The sequence below is a fragment of the Balaenoptera acutorostrata genome, chromosome 1 (genome assembly GCF_949987535.1).
Source record: "Balaenoptera acutorostrata chromosome 1, mBalAcu1.1, whole genome shotgun sequence".
In the NCBI taxonomy this organism is placed as follows: domain Eukaryota; kingdom Metazoa; phylum Chordata; class Mammalia; order Artiodactyla; family Balaenopteridae; genus Balaenoptera; species Balaenoptera acutorostrata.
In genome coordinates this window covers 84,504,130-84,529,476 of record NC_080064.1, presented here as the reverse complement: position 1 = coordinate 84,529,476, position 25,347 = coordinate 84,504,130, and the positions used below count along the sequence as shown (strand labels likewise).

The 25,347-nt window shown below is 37.7% G+C and overlaps 1 protein-coding gene across 8 annotated transcripts in view; it reads right to left on the bottom strand.

Annotated features, from left to right (window-relative positions):
* The window catches only part of TLCD4 (TLC domain containing 4), a 90,015-nt gene that overhangs the window by 30,985 nt on the left and 33,683 nt on the right, over nucleotides 1–25,347 (bottom strand). For 6 of the 8 annotated variants that reach the window (XM_007169554.3, XM_057527021.1, XM_007169552.3 and 3 more), the window contains 4 exons: nucleotides 10,916–11,081; nucleotides 6,833–6,922; nucleotides 5,027–5,085; nucleotides 2,744–2,838 (listed from right to left, as the gene is read on the bottom strand). In XM_007169554.3, the coding sequence (XP_007169616.2) occupies nucleotides 2,744–2,838; nucleotides 5,027–5,085; nucleotides 6,833–6,922; nucleotides 10,916–11,070 (399 nt within the window). In that variant the 5' untranslated portion in view covers nucleotides 11,071–11,081. Of the gene's footprint in view, nucleotides 1–2,743; nucleotides 2,839–5,026; nucleotides 5,086–6,832; nucleotides 6,923–10,915; nucleotides 11,082–11,461; nucleotides 11,491–22,898; nucleotides 22,964–25,347 lie in introns of those variants that run through there. The other 2 variants (XM_057527033.1, XM_007169555.3) reach the window with 2 other exon arrangements.

Sequence of the window (25,347 nt, the reverse complement as noted above, 5' to 3'; positions counted from 1 at the left end):
GATCCTAGGGTAATGGAAAGATGCAGAAGAGTTGGCAAAGTACGCAGAGACTCAGTGATTTTCTTGTCAAGTTTAAGTTTTCCAAATATACTATAACTCAGTATCTAAAAATGTGGTTTGATTGGGGAGAGGAGGTGATTCACAAGGAATACAGGAGAAAACTAACGTTATCCAAGAAGTCAGAAAGGGAGAACAAAAGAGGATGGTTTATCCCTAAACATAGGACATTAAAGCCTAAATGTGTCACTTCCTTTATGATAAGAGATTAACCTGTCATATTTTCCCTGATAATGAGTATCCTGCCCAAGGGATGAAAGCTGAATATCAAGAAAAAAGCTGTAGGATTTTTACCTTTCTATGTAGGCAGAAGAGAAGATTTCTTAAGCTCTGAATTATTCCATGAGATAATTTTAAAACTCCAGTAAATATATTAGAGAAAGGATCAAGACATTATATAACCTATTTACAACCTACAATACCCTAAGTTCAAAAGACTTACTTTTGTTATGTCAGATAAGGTAAAGTTGTTATTTACATTCAACTATTCAGTAGGGCATATATTTAAAACCTACAGGTAATTAGCCTCTATTCTTCACTTTAAGTTTTAATTAGTTCCAGTTAGAAAATCTTTTAAGAAAAAAAGCTTACTACAAACAGCTTAAATAGTTGCAGAAGTATCAAGTCGAAGTGCTTTCCAAGTGCCAGTTCTCATTGCATAAGGGATAAAAATTTCATAAAAGTTTATACAAAATAATAATAGTAGTAGTACTTGCTATTGGTATTTTGTTAGCCTTACTTAAAATGCACAAAGTAACCTAGGAATTCATTGCATGGGAAAAAAATTTCTTATATTCAAATAGTAAATGTAAGATCTATAAATGACATAGGATCTCTACATCTATAAATATTTATTTCATCAATTTTGTTTCTATTTTGTTTCCCTATGAATAGATTCACTTTAATTAGGTAATTTTCTTTCATACCATTCATTAATTTCATACAATAGAACACAGGAAGACATATCAAAAAAGCAACCATCTCTTGAAAAAATTGCAGTTGATTTTCTTATCAACTTTACTAAATAAGGCAGCAGTTAATTTCTTTTTTAAAAATCGAGCATTCACTTCACTAACATTTTATAAAGGCATAAAAGTCCAAAGAGAAAACAGTATTCCTCCCACATAATGAAATATTCAACTTGCCAATCCATGTACAGCAGCCATTTGCCAAGCCTGTGACTTCAGTGGCCAAGAGAGAGAACAGCAGTTCATACTAGTCACATTTACAAATGCATGTAAATGACCTGTTATCTTTCACCAGCTTATATTCCTTTCATAGCACAATGATTATTTGTGACTCATGTTTAGAGACCATACTTCTAACCTGCAGCAGGATATTAAACTCACACGAGTACCCACACACATTCTTCCCTGAGTCAACCAATATTTTGTTAGTCAGTTTCCACATCTTTTTAGCAAAAGTGTTCAAGAAACAAAGTGCATGTATTGCAACTATCTAAGACCTGTAAAAGGTAGAAGTCTATATGTTATAACTACCTATAATGTATTAAAATCTAAAAAGGAAGACAAGGAAATAAACAGTAGGAAATGCCAGTAAAAATAGCCTATTGCTTCAGAAGAATAAAGTGATTATGGATACTGGGATCCTATAAATACCTACTTATTTATAACATTAAAACCAGCATAGTTTTTAAAACATTAATTATTTAGACTTATAACTTTAAATGGGTGATATAAAGAGATGCTTTGATGTATCTTATTCTTGCAGAAATAATGTAATCTGATGTCTTATTCACCAGCTATCCTTGTGTGGGGCAATATAAAGAAAAATAGAAGAATATTATTAATACACATTTGTATGAGTTTTTTAAAAGCTCTCAAAATCGTCGCAAATGTCCAGTAATATACAGATTTTAGTAATACCAAATAAGAAAAAAAAAAAGCCAGTGGTTACATTTATGTTTTAAAACAGGAAAAACATGGAATGGTATACCACATGTATTACATAAAATTTATACTATTCGAGTTTACATACGTCTATTATTTCCCAGTATCTATCTTGGGTTTGGTGGTATATCTAGGTTGAAAAATAATTGATTGAGGAGAAACCTAACAAAGATGCAAGGGATATAAAATTGCTAATTTACAAATGTATAATGTAGAAAAATAATGTTAGAAATAAAAGTTAATATGCACTAGTGTCCCAGATTTGCTGGATCCTTTATTAGCTCAGTCTGGAAGTTCTGATGAAGCCTCTGAACAAGACTCCCCTTCGCCCTCCCCCTCCCCCCCTGCTCTAGCGTACTTAAGTGTAACTATGCATGTACGTGGAACTGTACATAAAATTAAATAGAAAAGAAATACTTCAGCTGGTTTTACAGGAATCTATACCTAGCTCCGGCTGTTAAAACATACATGCATCTAGAAAGACAGACAAATATCAGTAGCCACATGATCCTAAAGGTTTTGAGTGAACATTCAGGAAATTGGGGTCATCTGACTTTCTCAAAGTGTGTGAATCCAAATAGACACACTAACACAAACGCGTAAGTAAAGCTATTATTTTTGTTAATACACAGGATAACATCACAAGAGTGATTCCTGAATGCATTTGGGGTTGATCTTTATAAATTAAGAATTGTATGTTTAGATTTATCTTCACCCTTGAGTCGTTACTCCCAATCTTGTCTGCTTGTCAGACCACTGTAAATCCTGGCACTCACCAGTACAAAGTAGTATGCATACAGCGCTGTACAATGGTGAATTATAAAATACTTGTCACCAATCACTTTCCAATACCAAATGAGAATCAACAAATCTGCAACAAGGAAAAATAAGATATTACACAGGAAGAAAGCTTCATTGTTTTTCAAGTGTATTTAACTTTCTCCTGACATCACATCACAGTCCACTCTGAGCCCACAGCACTCGTCTCGTACATCAGGAGTTCAACTACCCCTTTTACCGCGAAGTATGTGCTTCCGGATAACTGTCTCCCCTACACTACTGGGACTTCTCTGGGAAGAGGACCAAGTGCGGGCATCCAGCACAGTGCCAGGCGTATAGCTATGTAATGTAACGTATTTGTTGAAAGTATAAATGAATAACTTGTTACAAGGGTTAAATAAAATGAAAATATTATAGAATAAAAATAATTTTAAAATAAGGCTAAATTACTGATTTTTGTCACTATAATAACTCAAACGGATAAGACGATCTCAGAAAAGGTATAAAACGACCAACTCATTTACAACACAAATTCAGCAAAAAAATTTAAAAGTTAACAAAGAATGTGGTTAAATATTAATTCAAAATAGCAAAAAAAAAAAACACCCCAAAACACGAAGAACTATAACTATTAAAAAGATATCTTAAAAAAGAGCTCAAGGCATCCATTTTTCTTTGAATTCTAAATCAATACCACAATTCAGAAAATTGTTTCATTTAATAAAACAGAAACATCTCAAACTGTGAACACAAGTATTTTCTTTACCAAATGGTTAAACATGAAATTTAAACCTGGAAACAAATGGCTCTCATGGATGGAAACCAGAGGATGATTCAGGTTTTGTGAGTTTGGAGCTTATAGCATGAGGAGCTTCTTTTATAAAAAATAAAAATTACTAATACAAAACTAGATGTGAATATATATAAAGGTAAAAGATATCATCAAATTATAAATTTTAAGGAGAGGAAAAAATACCACAAATGTGGAAATCAAGAAAATTTAAAACTATCAGTAATTAACTGCCTGATATGCTTCTCTAGATACATTTTTCCTATATTTGGCTGTATAGTCTTTGGTCACCAATTTATATGATAATGATCTTATAATATTTTCTATAGAGAGAATAAAAGAATTCACCTTTCATTCAGCTTGGTTTAGAAAGTTTGTTTCCGTTCATAACTTATTTTTAAGTGTTTTGAATTATTACCTTATTTGAGAAAATTTTTATCAAGTTTCTTTTGTACAAGATTTCCTGGGTAGTAACTACTCTCTGAATTGACAATACTCATTAACCAGTGTATGAGGCATATTATAAATTTTGTGTTAACCTTGTCAATGACAGCATTTTGTGCCAAAGAGCAAATCTTTTCCCAATGTGTCCACAAGATTCACTCTTCTTTTAACTGGGCCGTTGAATAATCCAATAGCCTATTCATTATTTCTATCCCAAATGTATATTTTCCTCTTAATAAATTACTGTGTTTTGGTTTAATCTAATTTTTTTTTTTACAATTCACTTCTTGATGGCAGAAAATTTTCTACTGAGTCCATCACTCATCTTTATCACTTTTGTTTCATAGTCCATTATTTTTACTTGGATTTTCTTTCGGCTGTTTATTAAATTTGAAAATTACAAAATAGGGTTCCCTGCATAAATGTCCAAATCAGGGATTTCTTATTTCTCTCTTGTTTTATTGAGACAGTCAAAATGTCTTTTCAAAGAGCAGTTTAAATGGCAAATTCTCAACTTAACTTCCCCTCTGTCTCGTTGTGTAAAAGGTTATTCCAACCTCATCCAACATGAGAGAAAATATGACAGAGGGAAATGTGAAGTAGAAAGAGTCCATGATCTTAACTGATTATGACTAAAATACCTTACTTTTGCAAATCTTACCAAAACAATACAAAACCATGACCATGGGAGCACATTTCAAGGGCCCTTGCAAGTGAGGACCCTGAGGCTTAAACTTCCTTAGCGTCATGGTAATTGCACCTGAGCAACTCTTTAGTCCAAAAAGGAACCATCACTAGTGAAAAAAAAAAAACATCCAGGCCTAACTGAGGCCCCAGTCTGCAACTCTGATCTTTGAGAACCAGAGAGCCAACATGAAAAATGTTTCATGTTCTACCATTAGAGCAGATATTTTTTTCCCTCTGTATGGATCCTAAAAGTTGCTTCTTAAATAAATGAACCAAAAGCATAGACTATGTATGTATTCTTTGCATAATTCCATAAGTAGTCTAAAAAGAAACAGACAGTGAACAACATATCACATACCAGAAATGAGGTAGCCTGAAGCAATAGCAATATTCACTTTCACAAGAGATGGATCACCCCTATAAATATTAAAAAACAGGTTCCTTTTTTTAGCACATGGTTATAGATGACAACTACTTTTTTTTCTATTGAGATTTAAATATAATTTAAATGTTTTCTATAGGCGCTCAAATGGTAACTTGTCATTTGCACAAGGTACTGTGTTACCTGTAATGCTTCTAACCGCAATAATCATAATTGTTTATACTTATTAGCCCAAAGTTTTATGAAAATAATATTACCAAAAGACAACATTTTATAAGTGTGTTCTCATATGATTTGTTTGTGAAAGGACTCAAATGGAATTCCAGATGCTGGTTGTTGTTGTTTTGATTCCTTATTCTGAATCAGAGACTCAAATAGCCTCAAGAAATCATCTAGCCTGCCCCTGATTTAGAGGCACTATACTGTTATCCTCACTTTACTGAGGACTGGAGAGATTTGCCTATTATCACACATTAGAAAATGATCGGAACAGAACAATTTAATCCTGCTGTTTCGACCCTTACACATATCAAGATCCTACACTTTTGCCCTGTTCATGCTCTTGGCTCCAAGAAACAAATGCAAATTATCAGTCCTTTATCTGACTTTTAATGTGAACTACTGGTAAAATGAACATAAAATAAAACTGACAACAGGTAAACTACAAGTGGAAATATTTAGTAGAAGTCATGTCTTCTTTACAAATTTTGATCTGTAAATATGATCCAGGAAAATTGGACCTGGAATAAATTATGGTATCTAAGAAAATGTTAAAATATCTAAAAGTATAATAGGTAAAAATTTGATACGGACAAACTGGTCAACGAATCAAATCTTTGTTATAAAATTTACTTCCCAAAACAACTGGTTCTGTTGACAATCGTGTGGGTAAAATAAAAATATGAAAAAAAAAGTAGCAATTGTTTAGGTAGAGCACATTAAAACCTGGTCAAGGAATGAAATTCACTAAATTAATTCACTTTGAAAAATATCTTCTCAGTGAAAATGTATGAATACTGGTATAACTCTGACCAGCATAATTCCATATTTATGAATAAAAACCAACATCATTGCAGTCAAATAGAGGTGGTCAAAAGACCTGGTCAAATTGCCCCACATCCCTCAGAACCCACGTCTATCACATCCCTATGCAGTGCTTTTTCAAAACACTCCCAATCCCTCAAACTAAACTGAACTAAGTCTTCTCATATAATGCCAGGAAGTACAGTTTGTAAAACTTCTGCCATTGGAATGACATTTAAATTCTTCAGAAAGAATCATCTTACAAATTATCGTGTTATGGCTAAACATAATTATTATTCGTGCTTCAAATCATCTCATCTGGTACTAAATTCCTCTCACATGGACATCTATAATTCTCATTTTCCTATCTTTGCTATCAAATGATGGGTCAAACATAAATTTAAAGACTAAGTCTATCCTATCTATCTGACTATCCTATCTCAATAATAACTCATTTTTGCTCAGTACAGTGTTTACAATAACTTGATTTCACTCACTAACACGGTATAAACGTTTACATAATCATCATATTCTCCCTGTTTCGGATAATAATTGCAATACTAATGCAAAATGGCCCTCATTATTTGTATTAAATCTAAAATAAATCATTCTAATGCACCTTGCTGAAATATGTCTGAACACAAGCATTTTAACAAACCATACACCATCAATATGTTTTCTGTTTTAAAGAGACGTTCTTATTAATAATTAAAATCAAAACATAAATCAAATTGACTATATTGGAAAGAAACAGCTTACCACAGTGGATCAGCAATAGTAGCCTCATCAAACAAGAAAATGTACAAGCCAATAACCCCAACCACCAAAGAATGACACGTAGACACTACCCTGCAATGAGATGAAAAAGACACAAAGATTTTAGAATCTGTGCAATAAATTTTAACTAATTCTGGCAAGACATTTAACACTCTGAAGAAGTTAAATCTGGAAGCATTTAAATATAGGATTGGAGTACATCTGAGAATATAATACAAAATTGCTGTTTAGAAATCCAAGGGCCACAACTTTACTTTGGAATCAGTAACAAGAAAGATGCCCAGGTCTACAATTTCCTGCTAGACAATTGATGAATCACTTACTGATTAAAGGGTCTAAAGCAGAAGCATATCTGATGAACCCGTTGACAGAGTTTTGTGCAAACAGATGGCATTTGGTAAGCACACTACCCTGCACCCCGCTCCATCCCCAGCAGCTTCATTGCGGGATTAGTTCCCGCTCCAATCAGTTAGGAATGACTTCCAAATCTACTAGCCTTAACGAACTCCATATCCATGGATCAGAATTGGAATGGATCATGAAATGAAAATGTATTCCCTTGGAAATTTCAGTTTTAATACACACATTATTGTACTTGATTCTTGTAACAAATCTGTGAGAAAGCTAAGGTGGCTATTATTAGTGCCTCATCATTATTATGAAATCACTTCTAAATAGAAAAATGGAGGACCATGAATTTATTCAGAAAAAATCTGTTTTTAAAAGAAATGCCCAAGTGAAAACAAAATGTTCCCATGATCCACGTGGCATTTTCTTTATAGAAGGAATAACTTTTAGTTGAAAAACATCAGTTTCTATGAACATATCTTGCTAAAAATTTAATGACTTAACCAATATGCAAGTTCTATGATATCCTACTTAAAGAACTGTATACAGGATACTATATGCTTACTCACATAATGAAAAAGTTTATGAGTAATGAAGTTTCTCTTCTCTTCATTAGAATAAAGGATGAGAGGAATAGCAAAGTTTTCTCTTTAGAAATTAATTGGTATGCAATGAATCTCTCTACAATATGACCCAAATCTTTAAAAGTAAGTGAAATATATCAACCAATACAAAGTTTGATATTAAAAAATCTCATTGTAACTTGAAAAATCAATATACTTGATCTAATATATGATGCGGTCCTAAGTAAACATATCAAATTAAATCAAATCATATTTTAAATGCTCAAGACTCTCACTAATTTAAAGGCACTGAGTCCTTTGTAATACCAAAATACATTTTGAAGTGTGATAATTAACCCTATTAACCTGGTTTACAAGTCTGGAATTTTCACGCCAAGCACACCTGTGTTCCATTAGAACATAGCAAGATAAAAATGTAAGTTCCTTGATCTCAAATAAAACATGCCATCTAAATAATCAGACAACCAGCTTTCTGTTGCCATTCAAAAATTCTATTAAAGGAAAAAGCATAACCTTTTACTAACCTGTTGGCTTAGTAACCTTCTATCAAAAAGTTTCCTTTTGGAAAAAATCTGAATTTTTGTTCCTGATACTCAGGCCTCAAATTCCCTACTCTGTTGAGATGTTATATGGTAAAAGGGGAGAATTACAAGCCCTCAGCTGATGGAAATGGCATATAATTCACGAGAGAAAAGTTACATGTTACTTGGATCAAATAGCTCCCACTATAATGAACAGGAGAAACAAACACCCTGTGCTTACATGCTATTCTGTATTAAAAGTCTGTATGTTCAGAAACTTCTGTTAGTAAAAATTTCATATTTCATTCTTTAAAATCAGATTCCTGGCAAAGCAAAATGTAGATTCCTCAGGGTCTTAAAAAAAACACCAAGATAAAATATTTCAATTTTGTTTAAAGAAGGTTAAAAAGGAATGTTTGTGGGTTTCTTTTTTTTTTAAGGAAGTAATGACAATTTTAGAATAGCACTTTAAAATTACTGATGTAATCACTCGCAAGTAGTATGAGTATTACCAACAGAAATTACATAGCTCAATCAGAAAAAAGAGCTATATTTTGAAGAAGCAGATTTAAAACTTAGGAATATTTCTGCACAGTAGGACTTTCCATGCCATAGGAAAGCAAGTGGAAATAATAAATTTATTTAATTACATAATATTAATAACATCTATAAGTATGTATGTTTGCAGAAAAAGTAACAATTAAGTATAAGATTTTCTAACTTATAATTAATTCAACTGTTACTCTCAGGTGTGAATTTTCTGGAGAGCTTTTCTGCCTTCTGTCCTTTTACTACTAGATGATTTGGGCCACTCATCGTTCAGAGACTCTTTCCTGATTACTAGAGAGAATTATGTGGGTTGCGTTGATCTGTCTGTTTTAAGACTGGAATCTGGATTTCAAGACATATATGTGTAGTCAAAAAGCAGCCAACTGTTTTTCCTTCTTTGCATTCTCCACCTCAGAGTTTAAGTCCCATGTAAACCAAGCTGGAGTGGGAAACAGGAGTAAATTTGAGAGAGAATAGCATAGCATAATAGTATTTGAATAGTGTAATGAATCATATAATCCCAGACTCCTCTTTCAAATGGGAACTCAGTTTCCCAAATGGTGATTCCATGTCTCATAGAATGGCAGTGATAATAAGACTGAATAATGCAAAGTATTTCTCAATTGCATCATTTCATTTCATTTCATTTTTACCTTTGCTTCAATCTATCTGTACCCTCCCTGTTTCTTTGGCTTGCAGCTCGCCAAGATTCAAATGCCTTTACCTACCTTAACCATGTTGAGATGGAAATGAAAATAGTTCAAAATTTAGTCACAGAAACTGTTATGTCCCCCTCCATATCCCTTTCCTTCTCTTTCCCAACTATTCTATCTTCATGTTAGAAATGGTTTTACAAAATAATGGTTAGTATCTTTTGTATCCCACATTTGAACAATACTTTTGTGCTATTCTTTAGACAAAAGAATCATACCTCTTATTTTTCAAAAATATGTGGAGAAATAATTCTTACTTTTGGGGAGAAGAGCTATAACATGTATGAACCAGACAAATCAGTGTAAGGTGCAGAAGAAAACAACTAGTCTTCTTCACAGTCTGAGTTATAAAAGTGAATGCCTGTAAAACAATTTGGCTCAAACAGATAGGGCATTTCAGGTCACATATGACCATTCTCAAATAAACAGACTTTGGCAGAAGTTTTTAATTCTAAAAGGAAATTTCAATGAAAAAATAATTATAGCAATTTTGGCGATCTGCTGAGTTCATTTTATAGTTAGCATTAACTTCAACAATAAACAGTATCCCATAGCTGCTCTAATTCACTGAGATTTGCAAATGCACAGAGGTGTTTGGGCATCTGAAATGCTCTAAAGCAAGTGAAGCAGTCACCAGAGTCCGTCTGTGTTTGAAACCTTGTGAGAGATTAATGAGTTGCACATACACAAAAAATTCGCAAACCAACTAATTAAAACTCTGGCAGGTTTCTATATCCTTAGATGCCTTATTCGTTTTCCATTTACTTTTTTGTTTAAAAGATCTAAAAAGCAATTTTTACTTTAGAATTACATAACAAAAGAACAGTTTCTGGAGGGCTATGAATTAAAATGAAAAGTTCATTAAAAGAGAGACAGATGTGCTAACCGTGCACCAGGTTCTTTGGTGTGTAGTGTTTAACTGTCCTAGGTTGGGCTAAGCCAGCCCGATACTAAGCCAGCCCGATACTATATATAGGCTACTCACAGCCCTAACTAATGTTACTTCTGTTACCATTTCCAAATAACATGTGTTTGTTATCATAAATATTTCAGAGGAGAATGCAAAACAGTGCCTTCCACCACAATCCGCCAGAGTCTACTTAACACTTCCCTAGACAGTTAAATAAATTTTCCCTAACATCTTTCAGAATAAGAATTGAAAACTTTTTCTTGTATGAGATCTATCTACTTGTCTTTCCTTTTATTCCTAATGTCAAATAAAAAAAATTGACCTAAGATTTTGTTAGATCCTAAATGAAAAAGACTTTTTGGAAATATTTTAAATGCGTAATTTTATTTCATAAGACTAGGTTTTTTTTAATCAGTCATTTACATTTTCGTATGCTTTACCTTGAGTTCCATTCAATCTTCTTTTCGAAGTTGAGATTATCAAAACCTGGAGAAACTTTTGCTGAAAACCAATAACTTACAAAGTGGAAAAGAAGCTGAAAGGTGAAAAAGCTGGTAAAACCAGCGCTGATGACCAATATGGTGTTGGTATCCATATTTCTTCAACCTGTTAAGAGAAATGTTGGCTATAAAATCCTTTAAATTGCTCATAATACACCTAAATTAACTTTTAATTTTAAAAGAGTATGTGGTTGTATTTTTAGTGATTTATTTTAATTTAGCACAAATGTAAGAATACAAGGAAACTATATGAATTTTAAGCCTTTACCAGCTATTTGTCATGTATCTCATATTTGTACTTAAAATAAAAGAGGGGAAGATCTATTATCTTAGAGATTTCAATATTATAAATGTCAGGAGACAGATTTAACATCATGATACTCAAAATTACCTAAGTCTAGAGTTTACCATTAAGAGGGAATTTCAAGTACTATAACTGAAGGTATTCTTTTAGTAATATTTTTAATTAAACTAAGGACAAATCACCTGATTTCTCTATGCCTCAATTTTCTCATCTATAAAATAAAAAAGTTGGTTAGATAATTTCTAAGAAACAATTAAGCCAAAATAAGAATAGAACTAACATTATCTGCTATAGCAAAACAAAAACCAATCATGTAAGAAAAAAATAATTGTACAGTGTGACAAACATTTAAAGTTTAGAAGAATAATACCATCTTGGAAAATAATCATACCACTGTTACTGCTTAAATTAGTATTTAACTTTAAAAAAAATATTTTGCAATCACACATATCCTTGAACCAAAAATCCTCCATGGCTTTTTAACTCTAAAAGAAAACATTTTTATAAAAGAGCTCCAAGTTTTAAGGATAGAGTTAGCGCAAAGAATGGTAATATGCATATATACACATTCAAAGTATGTTTTCTATCTCATTGAGCTAAACTTTATCTGGCTCCTAAAAATCTTAGGAACATTCAGACCGAAAAAAAAAAAGACACTAAAGCATTTGCTCATATCCAGCAAATACAGCATTTCTACATCTCCATCTTTGATAGAGCTGACCCTCACATGAAAAGGAAATGAATCAATACATATTTCCAGCTGCCTAATGTGAAGAAATAAAGTCACCTACTGAAGCCAATTCACTAGAGAAAAACCACATCATTGACTGCACTAGCAATAACCCCACTTCATTCCCTTCCAACCAGGATATCATAATAAGAATCAGTCTCCCACAGGGCCTCTTCTGACAGAATTCATGTGTCTGTAATGAATTCTTTCCTCATTCTTTTTTTCTGGTGTGTGTGCACAGTAAAAATATTGATATCACAATTCTTCTCTGTGAGATTCCATTAACTTTATCGCTCATTTAATTGTTTTTAATTCAACATGTGCTTATTGGGCATTACAAAATTTAATTTTAACCTATCTTGGTCTTTTAACCTAGGTTTAATATTAACAAAATAATACATAAAAGTAAGTTTTATACATAAATTAAACATCATTGTAATTTGCTAAGTGAGATGTAAAAAGGAAAATGTTTTTCTGAGATTAAGCAAATAAGGATCTGCATGCCAGGTGGGCAGATAAACAAAGACAATGAAACCAGTAACCAGTAGTGAGTGGAGAATCTAATCTTAAATGTGAGGATGATTTGTCCTGAAGGGTTCTGTGTGTTCCCTGGAGGTTATGGAGGGTGGCTAGGCAAGAGCAGCTTATTTACCTCAGTTAAAATTCAGTGTATACAATGAGTATTTATTTCATGAATGTTTGCTAAAAGTTATGTTATAAAACATAGTAGGTATCATGCAACATTATCCATTTTATGAATTGTTAATTTAAGCAATACATTAAAAAATCAAACAATTCACTATTAAATTCCTCATTCCTAAAAAAATTTAGTTTTTATTAAGTCTTTGTTATACTGGGTATCTTATATTTTCAACGGACTTTCAGTTAACTAGAGTTTGGGAGGTACATGTTGAGAATCTCCCTCTGCAAAAATGTTCCATTTAAAACTAAAAAGTTCCACATAGTCAAGTTATGGCTTCCATTAAAGGCTCAACAGACAGAAGCTAATTAAATTGCTCTACTCCCAGCTTTGCTTCTTATTAAACAGCTGCTTGCTTCATCAGTCATGCCAAGTCAGGGACTAATCTAAGGAATTAAAAAAAAAATTTCCCAGAAAACCAAAGCTTCCGGTAGGAAGCAACTGCCCCTGTTTATTCACTGAATCAGGCAAGAAAATGGTGAAAATGGATAAAACCAAATAATGCTCATTACTGACACAGATTAAGGGCCTTTTAGAGTTTAGTGATTATTAAGTAGAGGAATACACAGTACAAGTAGAAAAGTATTAGACTTGGTTCATACACCTCTACATATGGCTAGTAGCTGGCAGAAGGCTTGGATACTGTCCTAGAACACAGCAGCCAGAACAGAAGTAGGAAATATTTCTGTGCCAATTTACAAGGGGAGTGTCTAGACATGAAATTTAATTAGCCCATCCTGATTCACAGGAATTATGGACACCAAAGAAACTCTTCCAGAGGCTTCCTGAATACAAAGGATGTTTGTACTTTTCCCCACAAGATGGTTTCCATAAACTTTAACTCAAGTTGGTTTCTTGGTAGAGAAAACCATGAAAAGGTTTGAAGGATGCTTCTCAACCACCAGCTTGTGAGGGCCCTTCTCCAGGAGGACTCCCAGAAGCAGGACCACTGGAAACAGCCCGGCCAGGCTGATGCAGTCTTTACTTCAGCCAACAGTTTACCCAATACCTGTCATGAGTCCGCCACATACCAGGCACTGTGCTGGGACTCAGAATACAAAATGGGAGACATGCTCATGGGCCAGTAGGGAAGCAAGAAACTGATCACCCCCCACATAAAGTGGTAAATTCATGGTGCTAAGGGGGGCACTCCCTGCTTTCCTGGGAATAAATACCCAGCAGGGAAGACATATAAACAGTGAGGAGATATCCGAAGGTACTCAAGCTAAACCAAGAGAACACCTTCTCATCTATTAAAATCCCAACAAGATGTTTTAAGGCTGAAACCCCTAAAGATTCAGTTCCACCAGGTGACTCTAGAACTACCGACCTGGGAATACAAACTTTACTCTCATTTCCCCATGTTCATTATCTCCTTGTAGCACAAGGGGTTCCTTAGGGAGTGTGTTGGAACCACCAACATCACCTCCAATCATCAATACACATACACAACCTTCACGTTCTGATACAACTTCCAGGGAAGAACCACTGCTGTACCGATTAGCAGTAAAAATCCTTAAATACAGGGGGAAAAGGTCTTATGTGGCTGTCTTTAAGGGCAGCAAGGAAGGGGGAGCTAGGAAGAATGCCCTACACATGCTTAGCAGTCCTTTTCCCATCCCTTTCCTTTTTCCCACATTGACTCCAAATATTCATTGCTCTCAAATCTCCAGTTCTCCTTGTCTTACAATAGATGAGGTTTCTTCCCATTTCACCAAAAAATGGAGGCCATCGAGCATAAACTCCTGATGATGGCAATGTTTACTACCTCCCCTCGCCCCAATCCAGAATTTTTCTCTGCACATTGTAGGCTCTGCTGGGGTGTATGCCCCACACATTCAACATGGTTTACATTGTGTGCAACCAAACCCCACCATCTCCCAATGTACCAGTCCTGGACGGTCAGCTACCCTCTGGATGGCTCCATAAGGGCATCCTGGAGGCCCACACGCTCTACATGACCCAAGCTGAACTTAACCCCAAACCAGTCCTCCCCGCAGGGTTCCATGTCTCAGAGGCTGACACTCTCACCCGCAAACACCTCTTCACCTTTAATCTAGCACAGCTCAGTCATCCTGGTCTCCTTCCTATTTCCTACTCACATAATTAACTGACTGCCAAATCCTTGTAGATTGAAGAATACCGAAGGAAGAACAACTTGATTCCAGCAAAGTTCTGAAAGTTTCTCATGAGATCCTTATTAATAACACAAAGAAATGTGGCTGGATAACAATAGGTAAATCTAGAGTTAGCTGAAAAACTAGAACCAGCATTTAGATCAATGATCTGAAAGAGACTTGAGAAATATCTCCTGCGATATCCCATAAGGTTCTCTCTTTTTGGTCTCTTTCAGTAATATTTTTACAAATATTTATATGTTTACTCAATCTGCATATAACACAGAGCTGGGAAAGATAGCTAAATATAATCAGTTAACAGAATCAGGTTTCAAAATGATCTTCAGAAGCTGAAATAATGAATCCCAATCAGAAAGATAAAAACCTGAATAAATTTTTAAAAGGCAATACCCAAGTATAGGACTTAGCATAATAGCTATATAACACACACGTGCGCGCACACACACACACACACACACACGTAATATTAGCATTTTAATTTACACAAACCAACAAGAAATAATAATGTAATGAAGATACTAATAACAAAAAACAAACCTCAGAACCACTTACAATCAGAGAGTATAGATCAAGACACGTATCAGTCCCATTTTACTCTGAATTAATCACATGTCAAAGTACCTTTAGAGCAGTGTAACTAAGATGGTGATTTTTAGAAACCATATCATATCATGAAGAGTTGAAGGGCTGAGTAATGTCAGCTTGGGAACAAGAGTACTTAAGAGAGGACTGAAGGGCATTCTTCGGACATCTGAAGAACTGTCATGTGGAAAAGTGAAAGAGGGAACTTACTCTGCACCACTCTAAATGGCCCAAATGGGCAAAAATTACAGAAAGGGAAGAGCTCAGCTTAATTTAAGGAAGACCCTTCTAACAATTTAGAAGTGCCCAAGCATCTGTCATGGAAGTGGTAAAATGACCACAAGGAGGGTTGGTCTGCAAAGGGGTTGGGCGCTAGTCTAACCTTCAGAGCACTTGCAAAGTAAGATTCTGGGATTCTAGGACTGAACTTAATTGTGGCATCTAAAAAGATAATTTTGTATTAAATACTACACTAGCTTTTCAACAGTCTATCACTTATGTTCTACAAAATCAAAGTTACACGTGTAAGAAGATATTAAGTACTAAGTACGTATGACATGTTGGGAAGTACACAGGCTCTGTTACAGTCTTGAGTTTGAACCTCAGTTCCACCACTTGTTCGCTGTGTGACCTGGGGCAAGTAACTTGCCTTGCCTTACCTGCACCTTGGTTTCTTCATCTGGAAAATGGAGATAACGACAGTACTAATCTGACATGGGGAATAAACCACAGAACGCTGGGGACTTAGAACAGTACTTGGCATGTGGTGCACACTCAGGAGTACTGTTTCTGCTTCCACCGTCGACCACCTCCAGCAGCATGCAAGACATGCAATTTCTGGGCCTGTCATCACTCCAGCCCAGGGAAACAAGACCGTTCTCTGGCCACTAGGCCCTATGCCTCTAACTCATCCCCTTTACATTAGTCAACACTCAAAATGTAGGCAGCCCCACCGCAGAGATCTAGCCTCCATCATTGGACTATCCCTGTCATGCTCCAACGTTCCTTCCCAGCCACCTGACCCAGCCCATCACCCCCTCTACCTCCCAAATGCTTCCACTGGTCCCCGGGGACTGGGCTCCACACCCAGAAAACAGTGCTCTATGCTTGGCCTCTCCTCGGCCTGCTCTGAAGACACCCCTCTTCTTCTGCAACCTCTCAGCTACTGACTGCCTAGGCCCTCATCCTTCAGCATCAGGAGTGGCCCTATAGCCTCTTTGCTCCTCATGGTTCCCTTCAGGGCTTACTCCTCCCTTCCCTCACCTCCTATAAACACTCAGGGTGTTTTGGTCCTGCTATTCAGTTATACCACCTTCTCCCTCTTCTCACTGATATCATATTCCAACCTCCTGAACATTTCTTCCCATTCAAAGACTTTGGTCCTGGTTCACTTACGGTCCTCAAGCCCTGCCATCATCCTGAATGACTTCCTATATATGTAGAAGGCCCAGGTTTCCTTAACAACTCAGTCCCTTAATCTTCATCTGGAATGGTACCCCTTCCATGCCACCTCAACCATTCATGGACCTTTACTGTCCCTTACCCATCATTTTTCTGCCTCCAAAATAACATTTCTAGAATTCTCCTTGTTGACCTTTCCTTCAAGTGTTCTCAGTATTACAACATTCTCAAGTTACATTGGCCTCTCAGCTTTTCCTCAATTCAGTAGCCCTTTTCTCTTTTTACTTCCCTCTTTAATCAGCTTAGATCCTAGAGCACATCGTTTCAATAACAGTCTTTCTAACACCCCACATCCCCTTTCCACTGCCAAGAGCCGGTGAAACTCCAACCGAGGATATGCCCAACAATTTACTCAGTGACAAGGCAAGCACAGTCGGAGCACTGTTGGAAAAAGTCATATACCAAAGTTTATACCAATCATATACTGGTGAGTGTGAAATTACAGAGGGATCAAACAGCTCTCAACTCTGCCCTGCACTCCTAACACATTGCCCTCGCCAACCAATCCTTTCATGCTCCACAATTAAATTTCCAAGTTGCCCCTACTCTTTTCAAACCTCCAACCATCCACCCCCACTCTCAACAGATAACCCCCATCCTACTTCACAAAAAATAGAAGCCAACATATGAAAAGTCTCAATATCATACTATCAACCATTTAAACTACCCACCTGTCCTCCCATCTCAAGACAACCTAACCTGTACACTTTGGAGCCATCCTCTCTGGCCTTCTTGGGAAACTTTTCTTCCCCATTATCCTTTATTCTCTCCTCAGCTAGACCTTTCTATTGGCTTTTAAACAGGCTCAAGTTCCCAGTAAAAACAAGAATCAACAGACCCACCACCTCTTCTTCAATTTTGTATCTCTTTTCCAGTATAGCCTCTTGCCCTCTCTCCCTCCCCCCGCCTTTAAGGACAAAGTTCTAGAACAGTTTTTCCATATTGTCATTATTTCTCAGGTCTCTCACTCTTCAGCCCACTCCATTCCTGTCCCCACCCTCGTCGCTCCCCTGAAATAGCTATTGCTAAGGTCAGCAATGACTTCTATGTGTGGCCTTCGTGTCACCTGACATCTCAGCAACATTAGATGCCACTGACCACTTTCTCCTTGAAACACTTTCTTCCCTGTGTTTCCATGACACCACACTTCTTCTTCTGCCCAGACACTGAGTAACAGAATTCCCTAAGCCTCAGTCCCAGACTCTCTTCTACTTGTTTCCTGTATGATTTCACCTACACCTGTGGCTTCGGTTACCACTTATATGCAGAAAAATCTCAAGTTTTAATCTCCATCCCAGGTCTCCTCTCTGAGCTCCTGACATGTATGGCCAACTGCCTAGCTGTCAGCACCACACAGCGTTTCAAACGCATTTCAAACCAAGCTCATGGCCTAATCTCTAAACTTGGTCCTCTTGTAGGTTCTTCATTTCTGTGAATGGTACCACAGTACATCCCCATTTGACAGCCAGAAACCTAGGAGCCATCCCTAATAACTTGCTTTCTGCACCCTCCTACTAAGCCACCATATCCTTCCCCGTCTCAAATAGCTTTCAAAAACATCCATCTTTCTCAAGCTGCTACCACCACTTTTCTGAATTGTCTCCAAACTGGTCTCCTTAGTGTGGAGAGCAGACTGGAGGACTCCAAGGGAATCAGCTCTAAAAGCTGTCTCTGGTCATGTCACCTCCTCACCTACCCCCAACTTAAACCTTCACTGGTTGCCCAGTCCTCTGATGAGTGCCCTGCTCTCCCCAGCCTCAAGTGGCACTTGCCCTCGCTTGCTGCACGCCAGCTAATGTGGCCTTCTTTCTGTCCCTTAAAGATGCCATGTTGCCTCCCTCTACAAGGCCTCTGCATAAGCTATCCCCCGACTCCCACCCCGCCCCTCCATCCCCCACTGTAACGCTCATGCCCCCTCAGCTCTCAGGTCAATCATCACTTCCTCAGGGAAGCCCTCTGGGAGCAATCCCCCCTGGTCCGCTCACATGGCATCATGTCCCTCTCCTTTACAGCTGCAATTTAAATGAACATCTCCTTCCCCCAGTGGAATGTGAGCCCCATGAGGGTGGGAAACACAAACATTTCCCCCCGACCATGGTGTCCCCATACCTAACACAGTGCCTGCCATACAGCATGTGCTCAGTAAATGTCTATGAAATATAATCATGATAACAACAGACATTCGTATTCTTACATGTGCTTTCCATTCTGCTAGTACCTGATCAGTCACAGGTCCCTCATTTTACCAGTATAATCAGAACACTGGAAAGAAAAATTTTCTAAATTGACAACCCTAGTAGTATAGTATGAACACATATTCACTGCAAAAGGATTCTCACCTCCAAATATCCAAAAGCTGAGAGTACCAATGTCATAAATGAAATAATATTGAGTGTGTGCCTTAGTCCGTTTGTGCTGCTGTAACACAATACCACAGACTGAGTGGCTTATAAACATCATAAATTTATTGCCCACCGTTCTGGAGGCTGGAAGTTCGAGATCAGGGTACCAGCATGGTTGGGCGAGGGCCCTTTTCCAGGTCACAGACTTCACATGGCCAAAAGGGCAAGGAAGCTCTGTGGCATCTCTTTTACAAGAGCACTAATCCCATTCATGGGGACTCCACCCTCATGATCTAATCACCCACAAAGGCCCCACCTACCAGTACCACCACTTCGAGGGTTAGGATTTCAACACATGAATTTTGGTGGGGGGGTCACAAACATTCAGACCACAGCAGTAGGATATTTGGTTTGTCTATGCCAAACTCCTTACAACGTGTGCTATATGCTCAAAGGCTTCATGTGTATATTTAACTGTAATTTGCACTGTATTTTCATACTCATCAATTACAGAAGTACTTATTTATTGAACTTATCTACCATGTCAGTAGCCCTAACACGTAAAAGTTTTTAAAAAGTCTCTATTAGCAAACTGTAAATCATTTGTAAATGAACACATGACTACAGAAAATGAGATATTTACCAGACCAAACAAAGAAAAACCCTACCAGAAAAATACCTGCTCCCCACCCATTCTGGTTTTATTTGCATTTTCATACGGGTGGTACATTGCAATCATCTTTCTCAATGCTCACGAAATGTCAATAATTAACCGGAGACGTTAAAACCCCTTAGTAAAGAATAACTCACCATACTACCCACTTTGGACTTTTCATTCATGTAAAAATTTAAGCATCTAATCAAATGTGTACAAAGTTTTCAGCTAACTGCAGTCACCGTTTTTATTTTTCATTGTTGTTGTTAATTCTGCGTTGAGAGCTATATGAAAAAAAGCTAGGAGAATTCCACCTCTTTTTCTTTTCTGAGCATCAAGTTCAAGAACCATTAGCATTAGAGTGGAAGTCTAAAGGAAGCCAGCCGCATAAATGTCAACCTAATTTCTATAAATCCTCCAATATTCATGGTGCTGCTTTTTAAACTGAAGCAAATGGAAAGAAATGAAGTCTAAACCAGGAAAGGCTAAGGAACCCTACATTAATATGATTAAGTTACACTCCCTCTCTCGGTGATATGATGTTACTTAAGATTCAACAAGGAATTGCTCATTACTACAGAAAAGATTTCTCCATGGTTCTTCCCTGTCAGTTAAGATCCTAAACTCTGAATAAGGGTGTCCTTTATATTTTTCCCATACTTTCAACCCTTTCTTTTCCAAGAGCATATAACAGAATTCAAGTTAAACTGTTTGATTCTGCCTGTTACAGACCTTGGCGATGGATACTCCCTTGAAACAATTTTTTTGGATTATCGATTGTTTGATGAAAACAAAGAATGAAACATTTAAGGTTAAATAGTCATTTCTAACTGGCCTTTATTCTCCCCACAATTCTACGTAGTAATTACAATCACAGTGTGTTAGGACAGGAAGGCGCGAACTCTGTTCCCCAAACGGGCTGTAAGAGTCATCCACCCCCAGCAAGAAACACCCTCACTCAGGGGCTCTGGGGTGGCCCCATCTTGTACCACAACTCAGAGAAGTGTTTTGACAGTTAGTTCATATTGCTACCTATCTCCTTATACAAGATTTCCCTTCTGTCTCTCATAATCCTGTCCCTTTACATCCTATGCTAAATGCCTTCTAGGAATCTCTAATCTCTCTAATTCAGTGGTTTTAAAATGTTCATATCCCAAAGCTCCCCCCAACCCCTCCCGCATCACACAATATTTTCTCAGTATATGTTCTGCTTATTCCTACCAGTCAAGAAGATTCTGTAGTCTCCTTTCTATAGTTTGTTTTCTGGGCAGGGGGTGGGGGGATAAGGTTTCTTGACATATGTTTTTCACATAGCCCAGAGTCCCCACCAAGAGGTTCTGACAAAACAAGGGTGACGGGTTATCCCATCTCCTTAAACCCTCCCTGAGAATTCCTGCTCTTTCAAGAAATAATGTTTTGCCTTAATTGCCTACGACACTTGATCAATTCTCCCTCCTATTATAGGTATTTTTAATTAGAATCTTAACAAAATTTTATTCTTATTCTCCTAGCTTATGTTTACTGATACTTTTTACATGTTCTAGCTATTAACTTAAAAATAAATCAAATGAAATCTAATATAGTTAATCTGTCATGGCAACTTTTTTGTTGTTCTTATTTAAAATTTTTTATTTCATTTTACACTGACTCCTGGCTTGGAATTTGTTTTTATAATGCCTAACAAGAAGTGGGGCTGTAATGAAAAAAGCCCTTCTTTCCCAGCTCCCCCACTGAAGAATTCCCCCCTTAGGAAATTCAAGAGTTCATTTTCGGACTTCCCTGGTGGAGCAGTGGTTAAGAATCCGCCTGCCAATGCACGGGACACGGGTTCAAGCCCTGGTCCGGAAAGGTCCCACATGCCACGGAGCAACTAAGCCCGTGCACCACAACTACTAAGCCTGCGTTCTAGAGCCCGCGAGCCACAACTACTGAGCCCGCGTGCCACAAGTACTGAAGTCCTGGAGCCCGTGCTCTGCAACAAGAGAAGCCACCGCAATGAGAAACCCGCGCACCGCAACGAAGAGTAGCTCCCGCTCTCTGCAACTAGAGAAAGCCCGCACGCAGCAACGAAGACTCAAGGCAGGCAAAAAAAAAAAAAAAAAAAAGTTCATTTTCTAGGGTCTTAAGGCTCAAAGCACAGACGGCACATTTTATTTACTTGGTAAATGTTGCTTCTTAGCATCTTACTCCACTCAAAACTTTCATAAAGAAGTCTTTGTTTTTTAAACCTATGAGCTCCAACCACAGCCACTGGATTTGGGATAAACCAGACTGCCTTAAGCCAGAAGACAATGGCAATTAGAAGGTCACACTAATACAGTATCTGACACAAATAAAAAGTAAGGTGCTGGAAGTTTATATAATTTGAGAGCCCATCTTTAAGGAACTCAACATTTCAAATACAACACACTCCCTGAGCCTTAGACGGGGTCCGTGTGAGTGAGGGGCTCTGAAGCTGAAGTAGGGACCGGGCGACCCCACATCACCTGGGGGACTCCGGAAGAGGCAAGAGGTTCTGCATTCACCCTCTACCAGCTTCTGATGTACTTATTTCCACATTTCTGCTCTTCCTTTCCTGGAGGGATCACAGAAGGAGCCTCTCGGCTGGGGACATCTCTTGGCTTTCTGCCAACACTATGAAATCAAGGAAAAGCTGGACAGAGCAAGATTTTTGCAACTATGTTTTTTTTTTAATTATAAAATTAAAATAACACAATTTATAATAGTACAACTATGTTTTGTTCTTTTTTTTTTTTTTTTTAAAGGAATCACTGGAACACCTGCCAAGCAACCTAGGAAGTCAGAACCTAAGGAGACAGGGAGGTCTTCTCACCTCCAAATTGTCGATCTGATTACCCCTGAGAGACTCCTCAGGATGCGAGGAAGTGACTGAGGCAGGGCTCTGCCTGCCTGCCCCCTATTTCTCTCTTTTGCTTGCTCCCCACAGGAAACAGGAGACTGTATTAAATGGGTTAGAGGGGCTGAAGAACAATTGAGCAAATTTCTCCCACCTGTTGAGTCCTTAAGCCAAATTCCATTTGGCCAGAGAGAGCAAGCTAGAATCCAGTCCTAATCCCAGTATTCATCGAGTGGTCTTGGGCAAGAAGAATATGACCTCTTGACCTGCAAGTTCTACAAAATGGAGATAAGAACGCCAATGGTGCAAGACGGTTATGTGGCTTAAATGAGACAAGTTAAATACGCCTAGCACAGTGCCTGGCACATCCAGCCACTTGTGGTAGATCATTTAATGACCACACATTCCTTTGCAATGTGACACTGCCATCCTACCATCCATAGCAAAAGACCTTGCAGCATCTGCCTTTCACCCTCTAGGAGCACTGCCCTGAAACTGCCGTGTAAGGAAACCTGTCTAGCCTACTGTAGCATGAGAGGTCACATGGAGAACTGAGGCTGCCCAGCTGACAGGCAACACTCAATACCAACTGCCAGCCATGGTGGCAAGCCATCCTGGACCTTCCAGCCCCGCTGACCCTCCAGCTGAATGCAGCCACATGAGCGAGTGAGCCTATAACCAGCAGAGTAACTGCCCAGCCACCCACAGAATCATGAGAAACTGTTTTAAGCCACTAGGTGTTGGGGTGGTTTGTCGTTCAGCAATAGATCCAAACACCACTCAATAAAGGATATCGTTTATTATTACCACCCTTTCCTAACACATTTCCTAACAGGGAAATGTTACACCTATCTCTCCGACGGCACCAAGTCACACAGGGATAGGGTATTCTGTATCTTAAGCAATATGATCATTTCCGCCTCCTTTTAACCTTTGGCCTAGGGGCCCTGAAGCTTGTCTACACCTATGATCCAAATGGGAAATTTGGTGGCTTAAATGAGAAGACAGCTAAGGAGTTACTAAATTCTCTAAGTGGACTTTTATCCTGTTACCTAAGAGCAACTTAAAACCCTACCCGGGGTATTTTGAGAGTGGTTTCTCTTCTGACCTCCTCTCATAAGACTGCTATACCAAGAAACCAATAAACAATAACTGCTATAAAGACTGCTATACCAATAAACATGGTACTTATCTGACTCTGTATCTGGTTTGACGCTATCAGGTAGCCAAAAAATCTAAATGCAGTGACATGTTTCTTTGAACCATTTCACAGGCCAGAGAGGTGATGATGCACAAATCTGATGTGGCTTCAGGTGACCTCAAGTTTAACATTTATTACCAACGTCACGTTTAAATACAGGGTTAAGTCCTGTCAGATACCTAAGCTTGGCCCATAGACTTGGTAAGAAAGAACTGTTCTGGGGCAATGTTCCTGAGGCCAGACTTAAGTGAATGGGGTTATAGAAGCTCAGATCCAGGTGGCTCAGGAAAGTTGAACTTTCCCCAGCTTTACAAAACAGGGTCAAGCTGCCCCAGCCTGTAGACCCCCTAATCCCAGAAATACTCATTCTATAACCTATTAACAATTTTAAGCCTGGTGATGCTCTCAAGGCTTCTTGGAATGATGGCTCTGACCTTTCTAACTTGTGGAGCTGATCAACGTGAAGATTACCATCCTTCCTACATGGATCAAGTGCAGAGTTGTGCTCTTTTTTATTTTAAAGGAGAACCTTTTGTTCCATCTTTGTTATGGTTCAAATACATTAATGCCATCAAAAAACATCTTCACTTCTTGCTTTTTAAGTTGCAAGCCTAGTATTCTTGGGCAAATGGGTTCTACTCACAGAAATTCCACTAAAATTATATATTCTCTACTACCTTGTAGAAAAAAATTATCCAGGAACAATATCACATTGCTGTTTTCATTGGTCATGCATCCTCTTAAAGCTATTTCTGGATTAAACCCATGAACTTACACCTCATCCTAATGACCCTTCACTGCTCCGTGCCAAGGCATGACACCTCTGGCCAGAACTGAGGAACATGATATGAAATGCATCATAAAGCAAGGTCACTGGGTTTTACTGTACTACAATACCAGGAATGTGGTTGAGAAGGCTGGCCACTGCAAATGCAGCATTTTCTTGATGCAAATCCAAAGGAGAAATTTGTTTCACCTCCTAGAATCAGGACTAGATGGGCTTCTCCAATTTGGTTTCTCTTCTGGACACCTTGAAGCTTGTTCTGGATTGTTTGCCTCTTTTCTTTGGCTGCTGGAAAGCTGACAGCCAGAACTTCCAGGAAGAAGAGAACAGTACTTCAAAGTACACTCGTCCTCATACCTCCATCTTATTTTCCTTTGACTTATTTTTCTTTTTTATCCTAAGTTTACTTTACCTTGTCATACTGTATGCATCTTTGCAAGCCTTCCCTAATCTTTTTTGGAACAAGGTGGGGTATAAATAAAAGTAAAGATATTATAGTCAGTGTGCATGCCTAATCCCCCTGCTCTAGAGAGAGAGCTCTTGTAAGCAAGGGCTGTGCATTGCCCCACTTTAAAACCCCTATAGTGTCTAGTGCTGTGCTTTTACTGCTAAAAAAAT